Source organism: Colletotrichum gloeosporioides (assembly GCF_011800055.1).
Source record: "Colletotrichum gloeosporioides strain Lc1 chromosome Unknown consensus_7, whole genome shotgun sequence".
In the NCBI taxonomy this organism is placed as follows: domain Eukaryota; kingdom Fungi; phylum Ascomycota; class Sordariomycetes; order Glomerellales; family Glomerellaceae; genus Colletotrichum; species Colletotrichum gloeosporioides.
The window spans coordinates 220,963-241,381 of record NW_025544652.1 but is presented as its reverse complement, the minus strand read 5'-3'; the positions used below and the strand labels follow the sequence as shown (position 1 = coordinate 241,381).

The following is a 20,419-nucleotide window of genomic DNA, read 5'->3' as shown; positions in this document are numbered from 1 at the left end:
ATACACGGGTGCCCGGCATGCCTGTGCTGCAGCAGCCTTGCTGCACAGTGACATCCAGTTACTTACTTACCACATTCAGAAAGCCAATGACTTCAGGCTTCGGCCTTGCCCGAACCCTGATACAAGGGGTTCGGTGAAGAAGGCGATGTGCTCCGTCTCGAAACATGATGACCACAGCAAAAAAATGGATGCCTTCTCCAAGCGAGGCCAAATCATCTTGGGTCATCGTCTTGATGCGGATGGACACCGCCAGGTCCCGTCCTGCCGAAGCTCCACGCGGCCCCCCACGCAACCAGTATGGCTATTCCCGCCCGCGGAGTCTCCGATTTCTCATCGGCTTTTTGAGGTTTCTAAGCACGGCTGCCGGGACTACGTTCATGTGGTCGTCTCCATCACATGTGCGCAGCGAAGCAAAATGATGGTGTGGGAGTGTCTATGTACAGCGCCGGATGACTCTTTTCGCCTTGCTCACCCGCAGCGGCGATCATGTACCGGGACAGAGAGGCCGGGATATTACCAAGACAATTGCGGAGAGCAATGGGGGCATTTCCCGCTAATCGGCGAGGACAGGAACCGGACGAAGTGCGGACGAAGCTGTTCGATCCGCGGCGGCAGGACATCAGCAGCGCGGCCGCAGACCAGAGGACACGCCGAAGGCAGATGTGGCTTCTCTTGATTAACGACGAATCACCGTGTGGCGGGTGACTGGGAATCCAAATAAGTCGGACAGATTTGATTTACGCCCCTGTTCACATCGGTCTTTCTTCCAATGATTGTCGAGCTTATCGTTATGTCAGCTGCCAGGCATCCCCCCACCATACCTACTACAGAGTAAGTAATACGTTACACGAAGAACCCTCGTCGTCGTTGATCGCAAAAGAGCCTCTACCAATGTACACAGCCTCCCAGGTGCTGACAGAAGCACTCAACCGCTCCCCTGTGGCTGCAACATGACCACAAATCTCCCTGCCTGCTTCACCGTTGTGACTGCGTGCCTTACCGGGCCGACCTGATACGTATCGCTAAGGCAGGAAAGGTGTAGCCCGGATTCTCCAGGCAGAGGCCGGGCTGGTGCTTACTTTGCACACAATTTGGACTCGTGCAAAGGGTCCCCTCAGAAGGACTCAGCCCTACGACTACTACACCTTCCCTGTCTCTCGGCCTCCCATTCGCCTGATCATGTTGCTCAGCGTTCTTTTCCTGTCTCTCGTGGCCCTTCTGGCGCTTCCACCAAGCCCGCCAAAGTTGGCGCTCCGATCCCGTCCAATCCGTGCGACCCGTCGCCCTGGTAAGTGTTCCTGGCCCATGTCTTTTTCTTCCACTCCTTCTTCTCCCCCTGGTACGGATACCCACCCCCTCGTCAATTTCCAACTATTCGGAGTCTGTACAAGCCACGCCCGCCCTTGACCTTCAACAGCCCAAAACGGAAATCACCAGGCGAGACAGCCTATTACGATGCCGTTAATACGGAGAGACCTATCTGGAGTCCTACATTTGCCCAGAAGTCCTGTGTCCCAAGACCTGGGCTCAGCACCCATGTCCGCGGCATCCCGGTGCATGTCCTACTCGCATCTCATCCCGTCTCAAGTCACCAAGAGGACTCACATTTCCCATCCCACCATGACGGTAGCCCCTGCGGAACCCACCACCACGACGCCCGGAAGTTGGGTCCTTTGCAGATGCGCGATGACAGTGACACATCTTCGACACACCCACACCCGCGAAACGTTCGTACTTTCGTACGGCACGGCGCTTCTTACATCGTGACTGCGCAGAAGTTCCAAGCAACCCGGCAAACCATGGCACGCCCGACCCAGACCGACTACGAGCTACACTAGACCAGGGCCCCTAGGGCTAAAGCTTGTTCGTCAACCCCCGGCCCCCGGTTGTGTAATCACCCTCCTCCACACTCCAATTTTGGAAGGAATGCTGCCTGGCCGTTCGTGGGGGCCGTGCCGAAGCCAGCAGCCAGCGCCATCGCAGGTCTCTCTGGCTCTGCCTCTTTTTCCGTCATCACTCTGTCTCTCGGTTACCGCAAGCCCGGTTGACAAGCCAATGCCAATGCCATGCGACGCCCTCCGGTGCGGTGCGGTACCCGTACCGGTCGGCCGCGCCTCAGCAGGGAGGCTCAGATGAGGTCAGGTTCCCAGGTACCCGTGTATCTTGCAATCTAAGGTAGGGCTGGCTCTTCTACGTGCCTACACGATGAGCCTCAACCATGGTCCTCGAGGTAATCTGGTTGCCTTGAGATCTATATAAACACTTGCTAGATCCCCTCAGGAATCAATTCCTTCTCATCATCACAATCATCACACACACACACAACAAGCTTAGCTTCACAGCAACTCTTCAATCTTCTCCACCTTACTCACTTACACCACGCCCTTTCAACCACTTACACCCACCATACCTCCACCTTAAACACTCAAAACCATTACAATGGCTGGCTTCACTCTGATGTTCACTCCCACTGCCGCTGTCTACGGACGCTCTGGCTACAACAAGGACGGCGACGAGGAGGAGAACAACAAGGGCCGCTCCGGCTACAACAAGGACGGCAACGACGACGACGACGACAAGAACAAGGGTCGTTCCGGCTACAACAAGGATGGCGATGACGAGGAGGACAAATAAGCGTCTTACCCTCCCGCATCCTCCTCGCCTCTGCGGCCGCCTCTCCCGACGCCCTGTCTCGGGACGGCGGTCACTGTCTTGAAATCTGCCATGGGCAACATCGCCAACCGTGCCTGCTCTCGCCTTCTTCGCCACTGCATTAGACCGGAGTTCTCATGTCGCCTGCTTCCCGCTCCCCTCTCGGGATAACATGCGGGGAGAGCCAGGATCAACAGCACTGGCTGGCGACTTCCATCTTTTTCTCTCTTTCTCTCGGCAACTTGGGATACTAGACCTGCTTTCACACATTCTTCTTCATCGCCGTTGCATTGGGCCGGAGTTCAGGATGCAACGAATGAACCGCGCTGGGATCGCTCTTTTGGGATTTTCTTGAGATTTCATGGCAAAGCATAGCACCGCGTTGCGCCGCATCGAGTTGAATGGGTCTGCTTTTCTTTCTTTTGTAACTGGGCGTTGAAGGAGCTTGCCTTGCATCCCCCCTCCCCGATAGATTAGATATACGAGGACTTCACCGTCCGATGCTTGTAGTATCTTAATTACTACTTTCCCACACAGAATCTAACAGGCTCTTGTTAGTGACCATGATAACAGCCTCGTGACTAAAGAAGAATCAAAACTTACTTTTCAAATACCACCCCGAGCACCTCTTCGACATCACCCGCCTCGATGCGACCGGTGATTCTTGCTAAACAGTCGGCTGCATATCGGAGATACTCTGCAGCCAGCACAATGTCCGGCTCCTCGCCCTCATGCTCGGGTAGCGCAACCGCCATGAATTCGTCCAGTAGCCCGCGGCACTGCTCCAACAGCTGCGCCTGTCTGGCTGTCACGCCCAACAGGTCCTGCTGGTCCGATGGTAAAGATGTCATGCTAGCGAACGACTGTACGAGCTGGTCTGTAAGCCCATTGATAGCGCCTGGGTCCTTTTGATTTGTGTGTTGCGACTGAGCTTCTCGGCACGAGATCGTAATCAGCTCGACTTTACTTAGTTCAGGCACATGGGCGTCGATTTCCCTCCGAAACTGCGTGACAAGTTTGGCGAATGTGGGTGAGTCTACTGCATCCCGCTTGTTTACGACAACGAGGCATGCTTGAGCCTCGGAGGCAAGCCTCAACGTTCCCGCATCGTAGTTTATCTTGAAACCCCCTTCACGGGTAAGCTCAACGGCTGCCAAGACGATAATGATGTCTGACTCCGCAGCCTTTTGCTTCGCGCGACGGATACCTTCCTCCTCAATCTTGCCCAGCGCAGGCTCGTTGGGATCGACCACGACGTTAAGCGAAGCTTTTGTCCTGATGCCAGCCGTGTCCGCAAAGGAACACAGGAATCCTCTGATGTCGAGGCTGACTTCCACGATATCTCGCGTCGTGCCGGCCTCCTTCGACACGATCGACGCTTCCCTGCCCACAATGAGATTCATCAGCGAGCTCTTGCCGACGTTAGGCGGCCCCAGGAGCGCGATGCGGATGCCGTTCCTCAACAGCTCGCTGCGCTGGCTCGCCGCTTCGTGACGCAGTATGCTCTGTCGCATGTCGGTCATCAAGGCGTTCACGTTGCTCATCAGATCCGCGGGGGACTCGTCGAAGTGCTGGTCCTCCGCGAAGTCGATGAGCGCCTCGAGCTCGCCGCGCGCGAGCAGGAGCTGCTCGCGCCAGGCGTCGTACGTGCGTCCCAGGACGCCGGAGTTTCCGCGGACGGCCGCCCGGCGCTGCTGCTCGGTGTCGGCGGACATGGTGTCGCCGAGGGACTCGACCTGCGCGAGGTCCAGTCTGTCGTTGAGGAACGCTCGCTTGGTGAACTCGCCGGGCTCGGCGTAGCGGATTCTGCCTTCTGATTTGCACTTGGGGATTGCTGCCAGGACGGCTTTGACTGTTGCGGGACCGCCGTGCACGTGGAGCTCTAGCACGTCTTCTCCCGTGACCGTGTTCGGGCCGGGGAAGTAGAGGACCAGGGCGTTTGAGTCGAGAATTGAGGCGTCATCGCCCGCTTGACCGTCCACAAGTGTCCTTACAGATGCGTAACGGGGTTTAGGAAGGGGCCGTTTCGCGCACAGTCCTTTGTAGACCTGCGCAACCAGTTAGAATGTAATGCATGTTGAACTTTAAGGGGCAGCTAACATCTGTACATCCGGGACCAGATATGCGTATTACCGCAATACCGGCACGACCTTGGGCAGTGGACAAGGCATACACTGTATCATCCACTGTGTCATCCCGAAGCCCGAACTCGGGCTGAGATGTGAAGTTTCTGGAGTGGATGGGTGGCCCGGCGGAGACAGGCCGTTGCATCGGCCAACGGTGACCCCACGGCGCCGGCGCCGGTCCCGGCCAACGGCCTCGACCACTAACACATCTCGCTGTGGCTCCGGACAACAAAAGCGCCCTGCCGAAACTCCTCGACGTTCGTAAAATGATAGGCATGGACTAATAACACAACGCTGCGAAACGAAGAAGAGTTATATTAAACGACCAGCCGGAAAACCTTCATCATTGAGTGCGTGGGTGAAATCGCCATCAGAGACCTTGACGGAAAGAAATTCAGAGGGTCCACCTTCCGCCGGCAAAGCTATCTGTAACGCACGGACGCCCATTGGCCAGACGGGCCGTTTTGCATCCGGTCTTATCGCGATAAGCATCCCTGCGACTGCTCGATTCTGAAATTTTTTGGGAGACTGCCAAAGAAAAACCAGCGCCCCGCCGCCTCTCTTTTCCCCGTGAGCTTCGCAGCATTCGACCAACGGCAAGGCTTCCATCAACACCGGCCTCGTTTGTTCGTTCGCAAAACCGTCACAATGGCGTCCGACGAGATTATCTGGTACGACTTTAATCTTTAAAACTTGTCATTGTCTTTTGTTGCTGACTTAGATCCAGGCAAATCATCAACCAGCAGTTCTGCAGCTTCAAGCTCTCGACAGACAAGAAGCAGACGTTCTGCAGAAACGAGTACAATGTCACCGGCCTCTGCAACCGCCAGTCGTGCCCATTGGCCAACTCTCGCTATGCGACGATCCGCCGCGCCCCCAACAAGGACACGCTGTACCTGTACATGAAGACGATCGAGCGCGCGCACATGCCGTCGAAGCTATGGGAGCGCATCAAGCTGCCCAACAACTACCAACAGGCTCTGGAGAAGATTGACGACAAGCTCATCTACTGGCCCAAGTTCCTCGTGCACAAGTGCAAGCAGCGTCTCACGCGCCTGACGCAGGTCAACATTCGCATGCGGAGGATAGCGGCGGAGGAGGAGCGCATGGGCGAGAAGCTCGTGCCGAAGATGGCGCCCAAGATCAGGCGTCGCGAGGAGGCGAGAGAGCGCAAGGCGGAGGCGGCGGCGAAGCTGGAGAAGACCATCGAGCGCGAGCTCGTCGAGAGATTACGATCCGGCGCGTACGGCGACCAGCCCCTCAACGTTAGCGAGTCGATCTGGAAGAGGGTTCTCAACGCCATGGAGAAGGAGGGTGAGGGCAAGCGTGACAAGGATATGGACCCGGGTATCGAGTCCGAGGAGGAGGCAGACGAGGAGGCTGAGGCCGAGTCCGAGGATGACCTCGAGAAGGAGGTCGAATACGTGTCTGACATCGAGGAGAGCGACGAGGAGCTCGAGGACATTGAGGACTGGCTCGAGAGCGATGAGGAGGAGGCCGACGATGACGAGGAGAGCGAAGACTCGGAAGACAGCGACGAGGAGACGGATCGCAAGGCGGGCGACAAGCGGAAGCGCGGCCGGGCGGTCAAGATGACCCAGAAGAGGCTCAAGCAGAAGCAAGCGGAGCGTCCCAAGATCGCGGAGGAGTTGACCTGGTAGAGAGGCTCGGGGTGTTTTTCACACTGGCGTCTGGCGCGAATACCTTAATGGCTGGCTACGGATGGAAAAAGTTGAACCGGAGGGCATGTTGCATACCACTGCATTGTCGCATATACTGTCAGAATGGAGTTTTAATTGTTGAGTTATCGTTGATCGCATCTGCATCGTCGTCTCATTACTACACTTGTTAGTAGATTACTGAGCATGTCCCTGGTGCAACATGGCAAATGCTTATTTTAGGGAAACTGAAGGTTTGAACCGACTCTAATTAGAGTATTGTGACCCCCCTCACACCAAAGATCTGACAAGCTTCTCGAAAAGTCTTTCGATGAACCCAGCAAGATTTGCGTCTCCCGGGCGATGATCCAAGCGCTCACCGAGTACCCGTAGAGCTAGCGCCGGCGGAGGGGTGGGTTCTTCACCGACGAACCCAAGCGCCTCAATTAGTGCAAGTCCCCTTAGAACAATGCGGGCAGGCCCCACCGCTGGCATGCATTCAGTGTCATTGCCGCCGAGCCACAAGTGTTCCCGGGTCGGGGGCCCAACCCAGGTCGACCTTCATTCCCTATCATTCAAAGGCCGGCTTATTTGAAACAGACCACTTCAAGCAACTCTCCACGATTACGCCGCCTTCACGAAACAGCACCCGGGGGTCTTTTCTCGATTCTTTCTCCTTTTTCCCAAGCATTGACGGGCGACCAACGAACTCAGCGAGCGAACACCTTTTTTTTCTGGCCCTGCGAAACGCACGAAGCGCGGTAATTCGTCGTGTCCCGGAGCTCTCATTTTACCCCAACCCGTCCGACACCAGAGCGTCGTCGAAAAAGCAGCAGCAGCAACATCCTCTCTTTTGCCCCGCAGGATCCTCGCAGGCAAGGAACAGGCACGATGTCATCGTGGTACTCGAGGATCCTCACCAACACCACCTCCCAGATCTCGAGCTTGCAGAGCCGACTGCTGCAGAGCGAGAATGACGGCGACACCGAGGACGACACCCACGTCTGCAGAGTGCTGAGAGCATACTACACCGAGAAGGGCCGTCCGTTTCCGGGCTGGCTGCCCCCCGACCCAAAGGCGCCGCCGCCAGCGGCCCCCGTCTACGCCCAGCCTGCCAGCCAGGTCGGCTCGCGATACGGAGGTCTGCAGCCGCAGCAGCAGCCTGGCCCTACCACGGGACTGAGCTCGCTGTGGGATAGCAACGGCGGGGCGCAACCGCGGCAGGATAATATGAGCCTTCGACAGGGCCGCGGCGCCCCGCCCCCGGTGCGAGGCGGCGAACAGCCGGCGCGACTGAGCCCGTTCGCGAGGGCCGGTGACAGTGGGCGAGACGACGTGCAGGCTCGGCCTCTACCCAGCCAGCGGGCGGGAAGCTACCAGTCGAGCGCAGCATACGGACGAGAGGCAGTGAGCACACCGCCCGGCAGCTCGGGTGGAGGTGGTGGTGGCGGTGGTTCAGCACAGGACCGGCTTAAGCAGCGACTTTGGGGAGGTGCGAGAACGACGAGCCCGGCGTCGGGAGGTAACCAGGGACCTTTTCAACCACCGGCACGAGGTGGCTCGGGTGACTACGAAGATCGGTTTGCTCCTGGGGGCATGTACGATGGAGGCGGAGCAGGAGGCGGAGGTAAGTCCTTCATGACAGCGAACTCACCGTGGTTGAACAACGAGACTGACTTTGGCGGAGGCGGCGGCGGCCGGCCGACAGGACTTCCAAGCGGACCAAGACGAACTGGACTTCCGAGCGGTCCTCGAATGCGATAAGAGGGCAGTCTGTATGGCGAGGGAGACTGGTGTGCAGGCGAGGATTGATCTCGGACATTCCGACTGGCTCATCGTGGGCGTAACTCTGCGAGGGCTTGTTCGGCCGGGCTCACCAGGCGGGCTCGCGGGGCAGACGTCAACGACTTACAAAGCTTCTGCGGCCGTATTTCAACGTTCAGCGACGCGGACCTCGTGCACGAGGGCGGGGTATGTATGTTGCTGGGAGACATGCCGTCCAAAAGGTGCGAGAGCAGAGCTGAGGCACACAATACAACCACTAATACTCATATGATGAAGAAGCATGCAAGCGGGGAGAGGTTCCTATTGAGACTGTCCATCGCAGTGACAAGTGCAGCGACGTAACGTTCGCTCGTCATCCGGTGCGTCTTGATCGCTACAACTCGCAAAATGACTCCATCGTGATGATCCAACTCCGCGACTCGATACTCGATCTGGCAAGTCAAAACATCGCGAGTAGCGGCGCAACGAGTTGCTTGCGCGTGCAGTACGTAAATGCCAATAGAGCAGCCAGAGGTGCGAATGACGACGCATGCATGCTGCAGATGACATGGTCTGCCTAAGAGCTTTAGGTAGCTATACCGCTAGTGAGCACCAAAATGGCGCCTAAGTGGCTGTACAGATACAGTGGGAGCAGCCCCTCCGAGACATGGTGCGAGCTTCCGTAGCGGGGTGGCCACACGCCGCCGCCGCCTCTGCTGTCGATGACCACGCACCTTGGTGCTCGGCTCACCCCAACATCCCATATCACTAGCCACACTTCGCTCACATGCTGTTGCCTTCCCCAGACTCCTTTCCTCTTCTCCAGGTGCTTTTATTCTGACAAGAAAAACCTTATCAGCCCCGTTGTTATTTTGTTTCTTACCCTTCTGAATAGTCTCACACACCTCTTAGACTTCCCAGGTCCCCGGGTGCCTGGAATCCCGTCTTACATCATCGAAGGCGCCACTGCACGATGACCTCAGACTCAGATCCCCCGCCATCGTCGAGCGCCCCCCAACCGGGAGGCCCTCGCTCGCCGTCCGGGAGTTTTTACGCCCTCAGCGACGACGAGGAGGGCGAGTACAACACAATCACGCACACCGAGACCGGCCGAGGCGTGAAGCTCCTCTTCTCCAAGAGCAAGGTGAGTCCCGCGCGATCGCAACCCATCTCGCCACCCCACTACGGCCCGGAACTGACGGGAAGCTTTCCCACACGATGTAGGTTTACGTGCATCCCACACCCTCAGCGAAGGATAACATCCCCGGATACATCGCCTTGTTGCAACAAAAAGGCGCCCGTGGCGAACGACCGACATCCTCTTCCTCCCGCGACTCGAAGCACCCGACCGCCGACGACTTGCTGTTAGCATGGCTCCCCGAAACGTCTCTCGGCGAGGTCGAGAGCATATACGTCAAGGTCGACCTTAGCGAGGGCGAATCGCCACCGAAGCAGTCCTACCTCGTTCCCCCGCCGCCGACGGTCACATCCCACCGGGGATCCGTCGGCACGTATGCCTTTGCGATACCCGTGAGCGCGATCTACTCACTGCTCGTGCGCCCGCCGAGCCTGGGATGGTGGTTCGGCTCGCTTATTATCAACTCGCGCGCCGGCGACAGCTTCCCTGCGCTCTTCTTCCATGACAATGAGTGCCAGAGCACGATCTTGAAGAGAAAGAGGCGGACGAGGGATAGTTTCGACCCGTTCGGCGAGCGCGGGGAGATGTTCTGGGGTGGCGATGAGGTGCTGCGCTGGCTGAAGCGTTACATCCCGATCGAGAGGTCTGGCGCCGAGCCCAATATCTATCTGGTGGACCCGTCGAAGGAGGATAGTGAGGCTTTCGGCGGTAAGGTCACCGCTAGCACTGCGCAATCTCAGCGAGATGGTGCCAGCGGGAATGCTTCAGGATCTAGGCCCGGCGGTGCTGGTGCCGATGCGCAGATGGACCCGTTTGTGAAGTTGATCAAGGAGACTGGGTGGAATATCATGGAGAAGTTCAGCAAGGTCACAACGTTCACACGGAGGGCGGCGCAGGATGTCATCCAGAACCCGAACGTGCCGCCGCAAGTGAAGAGGTTATTGAGGAACCCGGAGGTCCAGACGCTGCAGGATGAGTTCGACAGTGCTAGGATATACCTCGCTCGCTGGGCCATGGGCATCGCTGAGCAGAGCGAGCGCGATCGCAGCCAGAGAATCTGGACCGCAAGGGAAGTCTTGGAGCTCGAGGACACTGATGTCGGCGAATTCGAGCTTCTAGATGGCAGCAGCACCATGTCCCTTGAGGACAGGAGGAAGCCGGTCAACTTGAAGGAGTGGAACACATTCTTCGATCAACGTACTGGAAGGCTGTCTGTCACCATCGACGAAGTCAAGGAGCGGGTGTTCCATGGCGGACTCGATCCTGACGATGGAGTGAGAAAAGAGGCATGGCTCTTTATTCTCGGCGTATACGACTGGTATAGCACATCTGAGGAGCGCAAGGTCCAGATTGCGTCGTTGAGGGATGAGTACGTCAAGCTCAAGGGCGCATGGTGGGAGCGACTTGTAGATATGGGAGGCGAGGGTGACGACGGAGAGTGGTGGCGCGAACAACGCGGTCGCATCGGCAAGTCTTGATTCCTAACCCCTGAATCACATTCACTAACAAGCAAACAGAGAAGGACGTCCACCGAACAGACCGCAATGTCCCCATCTTCGCTGGAGAGGACATCCCTCATCCCGACCCGGATTCCCCCTTTTCCGAAGTCGGCACCAACGTCCACCTCGAGCAGATGAAGGATATGCTTCTCACCTACAACGAGTACAACAAGGATCTTGGATACGTGCAGGGCATGTCCGACCTCCTCGCTCCCATCTACGCGGTAATGCAAGACGACGCCATCGCCTTCTGGGGTTTCCAACACTTCATGGACCGCATGGAGCGTAACTTCTTGCGTGACCAGTCAGGCATGCGTGCTCAGCTCCTCACCCTCGATCACCTTGTCCAGTTCATGGATCCCAAGCTGTACGAGCATCTTAAGTCGGCCGACAGCACCAACTTTTTCTTCTTCTTCCGCATGTTGCTTGTATGGTATAAACGTGAGTTTCAGTGGATGGACGTGTTGAGATTGTGGGAGATCCTGTGGACGGACTACCTGAGCAGTAGCTTCCATCTGTTTGTGGCGCTGGCTATTCTTGAGAAGCATCGGGATGTTATCATGACTCACCTGCAGCATTTCGATGAGGTCTTGAAATATGGTATGTCACATCCTTTTTACCCCTAAAACCCATCACTCACATAAACCACAGTCAACGAGCTGTCCAACACGATGGATCTCGACTCAACCCTGATTCGTGCAGAAGCACTCTTCCGTCGCTTCCAGCGCCTCGTCGAAGCAGTCGACAAGAAGGGGAACTTCCCGCCGCCCAAGATCCGCGACCCCCCTGCTTCCCCGTCAAAGTCGACCGATGAGACGCCTAAGCAGGGCGAAAACAGCGCTGGACCTGCCTCGCCACGCAAAGACACCGGTAAAGACAACAACAAGAACAGCGGCAAGAAGCCTGAAGAACCTCAGGTTCAGAAGGTCATTACACCGGAACTGCGGGAGTTGCTTAGTCGTAAGGTGGTGGTTCTCCCACGGAAGACAGTGGCGAAAAAGGGCGATGGACCAAACAGGTCGTGATGAGTTAATGAATGCGTAATGGAACAGGATGGGATGGAGGCAAGGCGTTTCAAAGGGTGGGTTTTGGGGGCATTAGGTGAAGTAACGTGGTGTCCTACACTAGTAAATACAGCTTTGATTGTCGTGGAAGTATTCTCATCAGTAGACTGCGTGCCTATCGATACTTCAATATCCTGGGAAACCTCACTTATTAACTAGCCGAATGATAGAAAGGCATTTGAAGCAAGTTCTACGTTTGGAAGCCTGAGCGGTGGGGTGAGGGTTGTTCAGGAGGAACATTTTGAAGATGTTGCCAACGTACGTTCGTTCTATTCGAGATACGACAGCTTTGCAACTCACACAGGGTCAGTGGCTTCTTGTACTAAGTAGACCACTGATCATCCTCTTCTTTTTATTCTCCATGTTTCTCTTGGAAGATCGCTCACGCAATCCAAAAAAAGTACTCTCATCTTGCTCTGTAGTTTTACCCTTCGGGGGACGTTGAAAAGTCATGTGATGCAAAGTGGTGCAAGGTGATAGGAATACTTGTAAGATTCAACTCATGCGCTCTTCCTCTCGGCCCAAGGAGAATTTGACGGCATAAGGAGGTCGCTCAGGATGATCATACAGGTTATTATAAGCGTCAACCTTCACCTCGAGTGGCTTTCCATCAACAAGAAAAGGTGCTGACCCGCCAACCCATCTTTTTGCATCTAGTAATTGAATACCGGCAAAGGCAGCATCAGCCAGAGAACAGAATGCGGCCATCTCCCTGTTAAGCCTTTTTTCTTTCTTTCCAGTAGCTGCAGCTCTTGAGCCATCCGCCCATTCTACTGCTGCTGTCCTGGTCGTGGAGCCTCGCAAGTCAATGAACACTACAAGTTGTACTGTATTTCTTCCCTTCAAAGCTTTATCTTCGAGCTCATTGGAACTTAGGAAGCGAAAAACGTAAACCTTTGGGTTGTCGCTTGTAAATCGAAAATCTGCAATCCGACCTAGGGAATACATTTCCATATTTAATGAGGGAGGGAAAATCTCCACCAACCTCGCGGATGGGAGGAATTCAAGTAGGCTTCCCATATCTATCTCCAGTGTTTCGTCAGGTGACGGAATACCACGAGAAGACATGAGATTGTCTTTGGTAATCAACATCCTCCGGCGGTTTTCCTGGACTGGTGTGTGTTCCTTCGAGATCATTAATGGCCCAGATATGCACCTGATCACCTGCTGGCCGTCTTTTAGCTGTCCGTTGTCCTCGAGACCTGAGAAAAGGGGAAAGCATAATCGATGTGTCCTCTGATGGATGCGACCATTTCGACGCGAGAACCACACGTCCCAAAGCGCGTAGTAGTAACCAGGCAAGCCAGCTATTGGGACTTTCAAGACGTCTAGGAATATTTCGAGGCGCTTGTTGCTCAGGTCGAAAGGGGCAGTTCCAGACAAATCGTATTCTATCATCTTGCCACTTCCCATGAGGGCCAGCGAAGGAGCGAAGAAGGAGCCACGCTCAGTCACGGATCTGTTGTAACCCCATGCCAATAGACTTTGACCCCCATGCTCTTTCATGATCTCTGTTTGTAGCCGTATGAAGGCCTTTTCTCCCTCACCATAAAGAAGAGGCATGTTGACTTCGAACAAGCCCATCAGGCAATATGCCATGTCCTCTTTGCGCGATGTTTTCCTCTTGCTTGCCCAACTCATTCTGTCGGCATAGGAGTACCTATCGAGGCAGTCCGTTTTTACCAAGGCGTCACCTGGAATGCCGGTAATACCCGCAATTCGGGCCACTGATGAAGTTAGGGTGTCCATCGCATTCCAGTGTCGATCGTAAAAGATAACCAACGATGGCGCCAGGAGTTCTTGAAGGGTCCAACCGCGTGTGAACCAACGACTGACTTCAAACCGGACTCCTCCATAGCTCTCACCTCGCAGGTCCACATCTGACAAGAACGCGAAGCAGACGGCGGACCTCTGATACCAGCGAAACATCGAATTAATGGCCTCTGAAAGCTCAGCACTGCTCGCCTTATCGATGCAGCAGGTGTCGATCCATACATAGTTGAGCTCGCTTTCCTTCGCAAGACGAGCACTTTGGACGATCTTGTCGAACCCAGCTCTTTGTCTTATGGCTATGGCCTTGTTTGTCATGTTATGACCGATCTGTGACATGAGATCTCCCAGAGATGCATAGATCATTCGGTTCTTCTCGTAGTCATGTACCCAACAAAGATCTTGGAACGAAACCTCTTCCTTTCCCCAGGTATGGGAGAGAATCGCGAATTCCGGCGTGTCCTCGTCAAAGAACTCCTCCAGCTCAAGCGTCTCAACGTTGATGAGTCTCATGGTGTCAAGCTGCTCCGGAAGGTCTGTAGAAATGCGGTTGACCATGCACTTCACTGTATCGCAGTCGGATTACGAGAGGTTTGATAGGGAACCTTGTGTAACGACGGTATCATGGATACTGAAAGTGCTTTTTGCCGCTTGGCTCGAAGTTGAAAAGTGGCGCACTGGAGAACCAAAAGTGGAAGATCAGGCTGCAGGTACTCTGCCAATCAGGCTACTCGCGAGGCACATCAGCACGAGAGGGGTTTGCATGGTATGTCCTACCAACTGGCCAATAGAGTCGAACGTAGTAATGTATTCTCTAAAAATGTACAAATGCCCTCCTTGTGCTACCAAACTCCGACAATGCAAGAACAAACCAAGGCAACCCTTGTGGTCATGAAATGGGAGTCTAAGTCTGCGGATCTCGATGCCGATGCCAATGTCGACGACGCGCTGATGACCGTGCCCTGTGTCGTCTGGACGACCTCTAATCAAACAAAGTGTATCGTGCGTTTCCTGGCGCTTGTCTATTGCTCTCTTGATACGAGGGAGGGGCCGATGGAGGTTGGGAACGTGCAGGAGGGAGAGCAAGGGGTGCGGCTGGAGCAGCAGCACTTTGCTGAGTCCACTGTGCCGTCCTCATTACCATCTTGGCGAAGTATTGCTGGATGAATGACTCCCTATAAAGCATTAGTACATTTCCAAGCAGGGGAAAAAGAAACAACATACGTGTAGTAGCTATGGTCCGAGTTGTGAGGCTGAACCAAGTTGTGCGCCAGCTCGTGAGCCAACACAACCCACCACCAAACACCTGCCTCAGCCTTTCCTTCACCTCCTGGGGACCTGTTGAGCTTGTCGGCATGTAGTTGCAGGAAGAAGCGCAGGTTACAGAAAACACTGCCGTTGCTGTTGAATGCGATGGTGGAGCCCGATTCATCGTAGAAGATGTGAAGGACTCGCGGAGAGAGGGAGTAGACGCCGCCCACCTCAGTAAGCAGGGCAGCAAAAGAATTGATTGCGCCATGGTATGTCGACAAGAATTGACCTGCGTCGGTGGAGAGGTTCCTGGAAACAAAAACCTTCATCGTGTTTGATGCCTCGGCAGCGAACACAATGTTCTGTGCTGGTGTACTGTCGCAGTATGTGGCCTGCTCCTTGACCTCGTTCACTGTCGGCGGCGAGAAGACGCTATTCGAGTCGTGCGCTCTTGTCGAATTGATGGCGTTGAGAAGGTTCTGACCAACAGTGGCCGGATTGGTCACACGTCCATCATCCTTGCCCTTGTTTGAGCCGCTGCCGCTGCCACTGCTAGGCTGCCCCGGAGCTCCATGCTGATGGTTCTCTTGAGGCTTGTCGATGAACTTCTGGAGCTGATCCTCTGCCTCATCGTCATCATTGGTTTCGAAACCAAAGCGACGTGAGAGGTTTGAGAACAAGCTCTTGCTCTTTCGGTTGGGTTGCGGAGGCGGCAACTTGTGGGCTTCTTCTGGGCTGTCGGCTCCGAATGAGCCTGGCATAACAGGTTCTGGAGTTCTATTCGCAACCTGTCGAGCAGCCTCGGCAGCCTTTGCTTGCTGACCCCATTCTTGCTCTCTCTCCTGAATGCGTTTTTGCTCCGCTTCGAGTGCCTTGCGGCGCTCCTCCTCAGCGATTCTCGCCTCAGCAGCCTTTGCTCGCAAAATACGATCTACGTTGTATCCACGAGCTCGCAAGCCGAGAAGATCGAGCGTCAGGAACGGCTCGAAGAAGAGGTAGGCTTGCTGATTAGGTCTCGTCAAGAGGAGCTGACAAATGGCTTGTCCGACTTGGTACATGTCGGGTTGTCCGTCAGCAGCGACGTACAAGATCCAGCTAGAACCAGACTGAGCGCTGGCAGCAGATCTCTTTTCCGTGTGTGATTGGCTGTGGCCCCTGAGTGAACGGCGCAGCGCAACAGAGCGCACGAGCTCAACTTGCAAGCTCTTCTCCAGCCACTTGGCATCACGCTTGATGTAGTCTCGGCGGTAATTGGCGTATTCGTGGAGGAAAATCTTTGAGCGCTCCAACACGTGCTTCCGCAACTTGGCTGCCCGGTCTTGCTTATCGGCATGGGGACCAATTCTGACTTCCTCCTCTACCAGCGAACTCAAGTTCTGGGCGCCCAGTTGATGATAAAAATCCTCGAGGACCTCTTCTTCAGGGGCTGTGATCAAGTAATCCTTGAATAGGCGGTAGCTGATGATGTCGTCGAGAATAACAATTCGACTGGCTGCAGCGAGCTGGTATTGCTTGATGGGTGCGTCTGCATCGTCATCGTCGATGTCAACAAGTCTATCCTTGTTCGGAGACGGGATCTCCTTGGCAGCGAGGAGAAACGGCGACGACTTCATCTTTCTGACCAACTCCTTGTCTCTCTTGAGAGTAGCCCAGTTCTCAGCCAAGGACTTCAGCAAAGCGAGGTACTTATCCGGGCTTTGCAAGATGCTGAGCAAGCGAGCTGGCTCGCTGCAAGCAAGATTCGCAATTTCAGGTTTGGTAGGTTCGTTCTTGGCTCCGCACTTGAAGAGAAACGTGTTGGCATTGGTGCCAAAGTCAACAAAGTCAAAGATATTGCCGTAAGTCGCAGAAGTCCCAAGGTAGCATCTTTTCGGGCTGATGTGGGTAATGTAAGAGCCAGACTTCTCACTACCCTCTCGAGCCTGCCGACTGACTGGAACAATCGGTGCGTCACGCAGCTTGGCCAAACTGCCTTCGCCGAGATCTCCGATACGCAAAGCAAAGTAGTCGAACAGAGCGATAGCCTTTTGACGGTCCTGAGGTGGCTTAGCCAGCAGACGAGAGACACACTCGGCGATAGGCGGATCTCTGACAACACCGAATTTGTTCGCATGCACATGGAGTTCTTTCTTCAGGATATCGAAGCCCAGAATTGCTGCGCCCTCGTTTGTGAAGCAAGCAGCCGGTGTTACCAATCTGCTCTCATTTTGTAGAGGCAAGAAAGCCCTGCGGCTGTCGGCTAGATTGAAGGAACCGTATCCGTTGATGTGATGATTTGCGATGAAGTATGTCATTGCACAGGTCCGAAGCTCTGCGTCCTTGGAGCACATCATTTCCACCACTTCGGGAACTGAGGGGTAAGGCCGTAAGCCCAAGATTGCTAGGAATCGCCCCTCGTTGCTGTTGGCCCTGAAACTTCCGGGCGGGCCAGGCCATTGCAAAATGGGCAGCTGTAGCACTCTCAGTGTGTCCTTCGGCTCGAACAGTTCCGATACCTTGTAGAGTTGAGTGCTTCCTTTGGTTGGCTCCATTCCCCTCGGCCCGGCTTCCGCGGGGCAGAAGCGTGTCTCCTTGAGCTTTCTCATATCTTCTGCAGGAATGTCGTCCCTGACAGACGCGAGATACTTGACAAGTTCCATGTGACTCCATTTCTGGGCACCGCCTTCAGCTGATGGGCTCAGAAGTCTGGAGAAGATAGTGTCTAGGTCAACTGTCTTGCGCACTCCAATGGCTGACAGGAACTTGTCCTTCAGACTCTGACAACCCTGGATGACAGGCAAGTCATCGAAAAGCTTGACAGTAGGGAAGAAGGCCTCCGTTGGCCTCTTCATGCCCATCTTCGTGGGCATTACAGTATGGGCCTGCAAAAGCGTTGTGATTGTGGCCTTGGAGCTCTGGCTAGTGTTGTCCCAGTTCTTGGACAAAACTGTCAGAATCTGAACTGCGAACTTGGCTGACTTCTTAATGTTCTGATCATCGGCCTTGCTCGAGCTGGTCTCGATGAGAAATCGCAGCCATGGCACAACTTCAAGAGGGTCCCAGCCAAGAGCCTGCAGTTCAGGAGCGGTGCAAGTATTCGTGTACGCCAGAGGGATAGTTGTAGGAGGGATTGGTAGATTCGCTGGAATCTTGTTCGACAGTTGATAGTTTGTGATGGTGCCAAGAGCGATAATTTCGCCTTGACCACCGTCCTCACTGACTGTCGCAACCGCGACATCCAGAAGTCTGGCTTTGCTAGGAGGATCCAACTCCCCATTAAGCGCCTTCTTTCCAGCCCAGTTGATGAAGTTTATCAACTGCTCCTTGTTCATAGCCTTGGCCTCAAGCTCAGATCGAACATCATCGACAGTAATGGGACTAATAAGCCCAAAGTCGATCAACTTGCGTACGAATGAGTTCTCCATCAGCTCTTTGGGAACAACAGGAATGGTATCGACAAACTTGGCAAGTTCGTCAGAACCGATGCGAACCTTGGTTGTCGACAAAACGCCACGAGAGGAGAAAATCTCAATGGAGGCCTTCTTGAACGCAGTCCAGAACGACTCTTCTAGAATCTGTGCAACATGACCGCTTGGTGTGGAATCAGAGAACGTGAAAGTCTTGAGAATATGCAGTGCTTCAGGCATAAGCTTTGCGGCGTCCGCGGCAGACAGCTTCGATCCCGTGCCGGCAATGCTCTTAACCTTCGAGTCTAGATCGCTCATCTCGTTGATGAAGGCCAGTCTCGTCATAATACCAGCAGCTCGGAGCATCTCAATGTTCCAGGTTCTGACCCAACGAGCGTTGAGATCGATCGCCTCACGCTCCACAGTTGGGATAACCGACTGAGCGGAAATGTGCATACCTGCGCCGGTTGTCTGCGTGGTGGGGAAACCGATGAAGATGCGGCCACCCGGTTTCTTGCTCGGCAGAACTGATGCGAACACGTCGACAGACTTGGAAATAGTAGCAGAGCGGGAGCTCTCCGATGCCATAGTCTCATCATAAGAAGATGTGAGGATGGCCAATTTTGTGGTCTTTGGGGGCGGCTTCTTTGTTGCTCGCTCCAACTCACTGGCGAAGGAGGACGACACATGGGTCTTGACCGCTGCAGTCGTGACTCGGAGGAAAATGGTTGATGTAGAGATCTTAGTCACATCCTCACTAATCTCTTCCTGAGCTGCGGCCTCCTCTCTCTGCTGCTTGCCTTTGGCGGTTGCTTGTGTCGCCGAAGAGGTCAACCTGGAGAAGAAGCTTCTGAGCGAAGGGACTTCAGAACTCATGCCGTAGGATTCGGACGTTTTCGCAGCAACAGCCTTCGGTTTCCATCCAGCAGCACTCATCACGGCAGCGTCGATCTGTGTGCTGGTACGTTCCACCGTACTGACTTTCATTAGTCCCTCTTTCGTCCGTGTCTCAAGGTCCCTAGGAATGGGTACATCCATGCTCGGGGACGTCTTCTTATGGAGGGCCAGAATCTTGTAGTCATCGATCCAGAACTCGACATGTTGCAGGGCAACAAACGTAAGACTGGTGGCCAGGAACTGGCTGACAGAGAGGAGGTTCGGCAGAGGGGTTGTCGAGTTGCGGTAGTCCAAGACAAAGGTGGTGTCACCGCTGCTCTGCTCTTGGGGCAGGGTGGACTTCTTGGTGAAGAGGGCGTTTCCCTTCCAGTAGAACGCCATCGCCTCGTTTCCTGAGCTCACAAATGGCTCCTCACAGTCGGCGAAGACACTGTAGAAACCAACACCAAAGGCACCAATCTTGGTTTCGTCGGGATTTCCCTCTGCAATTCTCTTCAGTCTACCCCAATCCGTCTTGGTGAAGGGTTGACCGTCGTTTGCCACGACGAGGCGCCGCAGTGTATGGTTCGAAATGACATGCTTGAGGATCTCGGATCGGTTCGTTGTGTTCGGGAGCGGTACGGAGGTGGAGGGCAACGTCTCCCACTTTACTTTGACTGTGGTTGCTTGCGCATCGGCGGCGTTCTGGATGAGTTCTCGCAGTGTCGTCCACTCGCCAGAGTATCTCGCGAGAACCTTGTCAATTAAGGCTCTGGTATCGACGGTGACGGCCTCCTCGTCCTCAGCGCCCTGCAAGGCCGCAGCCTTGAGCCGCGAATAATCCATCGTGGGGTAGGTCTCGGCTTGTTTAGGCGGGGCACAAGCTCATGGTCGGGGAGCTCGGTACGGGTGGAGATGAGGGTCGAAATAGGCTCGCGAAGCTGTGATGGTCTGCAGCTTTCAGGTCTAATAGAAAGCGAAAGTGGCGGGACTGATCTATAGTCGGCGAATGATAATGAGGTGAAAGGTGGCGATCGAGGTCGGTGAGAGGGGAGGAAAGTCGAGGAAACCGGGGAAAGCTGAGACGGGACCGCGCGTTTCGCTTATGCAACGAAAGAATCGGATCGAAAGACTCGCCAAAAGGACAACGAAGCCTCGACGTACCTTAGGAACAAAGGGTCGGTGAAAGATCGTAAAGGTGAAGAAGACGGCGAAACGTTATGGCCGCCTTTACC

At 54.9% G+C, this 20,419-nt stretch overlaps 6 protein-coding genes across 6 annotated transcripts; 3 read left to right on the top strand and 3 right to left on the bottom strand.

Moving 5' to 3' along the window:
• Positions 1–2,439: 2,439 nt before the first annotated feature.
• On the top strand, positions 2,440–2,634 carry GCG54_00001489 (uncharacterized protein; the record flags this gene model as incomplete). The annotated part of the gene is made up of 1 exon (XM_045401605.1): positions 2,440–2,634. The coding sequence occupies one exon, from the start codon at positions 2,440–2,442 to the stop codon at positions 2,632–2,634; it is 195 nt and encodes a 64-aa protein (XP_045270334.1).
• Positions 2,635–3,251: 617 nt separating this feature from the next.
• On the bottom strand, positions 3,252–4,923 carry GCG54_00001488 (tRNA modification GTPase GTPBP3; the record flags this gene model as incomplete). Its single annotated transcript, XM_045401604.1, has 2 exons — positions 3,252–4,700; positions 4,753–4,923. The coding sequence occupies 2 exons, from the start codon at positions 4,921–4,923 to the stop codon at positions 3,252–3,254; spliced, it is 1,620 nt and encodes a 539-aa protein (XP_045270333.1).
• A 503-nt stretch (positions 4,924–5,426) lies between these two features.
• GCG54_00001487 (Protein MAK16) lies at positions 5,427–6,439 on the top strand (the record flags this gene model as incomplete). The annotated part of the gene is made up of 2 exons (XM_045401603.1): positions 5,427–5,449; positions 5,506–6,439. The coding sequence occupies 2 exons, from the start codon at positions 5,427–5,429 to the stop codon at positions 6,437–6,439; spliced, it is 957 nt and encodes a 318-aa protein (XP_045270332.1).
• Positions 6,440–7,327: 888 nt separating this feature from the next.
• Positions 7,328–11,862, top strand: GCG54_00001486 (GTPase-activating protein GYP7; the record flags this gene model as incomplete). The annotated part of the gene is made up of 5 exons (XM_045401602.1): positions 7,328–8,063; positions 9,184–9,344; positions 9,425–10,796; positions 10,856–11,437; positions 11,489–11,862. The coding sequence occupies 5 exons, from the start codon at positions 7,328–7,330 to the stop codon at positions 11,860–11,862; spliced, it is 3,225 nt and encodes a 1,074-aa protein (XP_045270331.1).
• Positions 11,863–13,079: 1,217 nt separating this feature from the next.
• On the bottom strand, positions 13,080–14,184 carry GCG54_00001485 (Vegetative incompatibility protein HET-E-1; the record flags this gene model as incomplete). Its single annotated transcript, XM_045401601.1, has 2 exons — positions 13,080–13,103; positions 13,174–14,184. The coding sequence occupies 2 exons, from the start codon at positions 14,182–14,184 to the stop codon at positions 13,080–13,082; spliced, it is 1,035 nt and encodes a 344-aa protein (XP_045270330.1).
• Positions 14,185–14,653: 469 nt separating this feature from the next.
• Positions 14,654–20,066, bottom strand: GCG54_00001484 (uncharacterized protein; the record flags this gene model as incomplete). Its single annotated transcript, XM_045401600.1, has 2 exons — positions 14,654–14,846; positions 14,896–20,066. Coding segments are annotated over 2 exons (5,364 nt in total), but the record flags the coding sequence as incomplete, so codon positions are not given.
• Between the last annotated feature and the right edge of the window lie 353 nt (positions 20,067–20,419).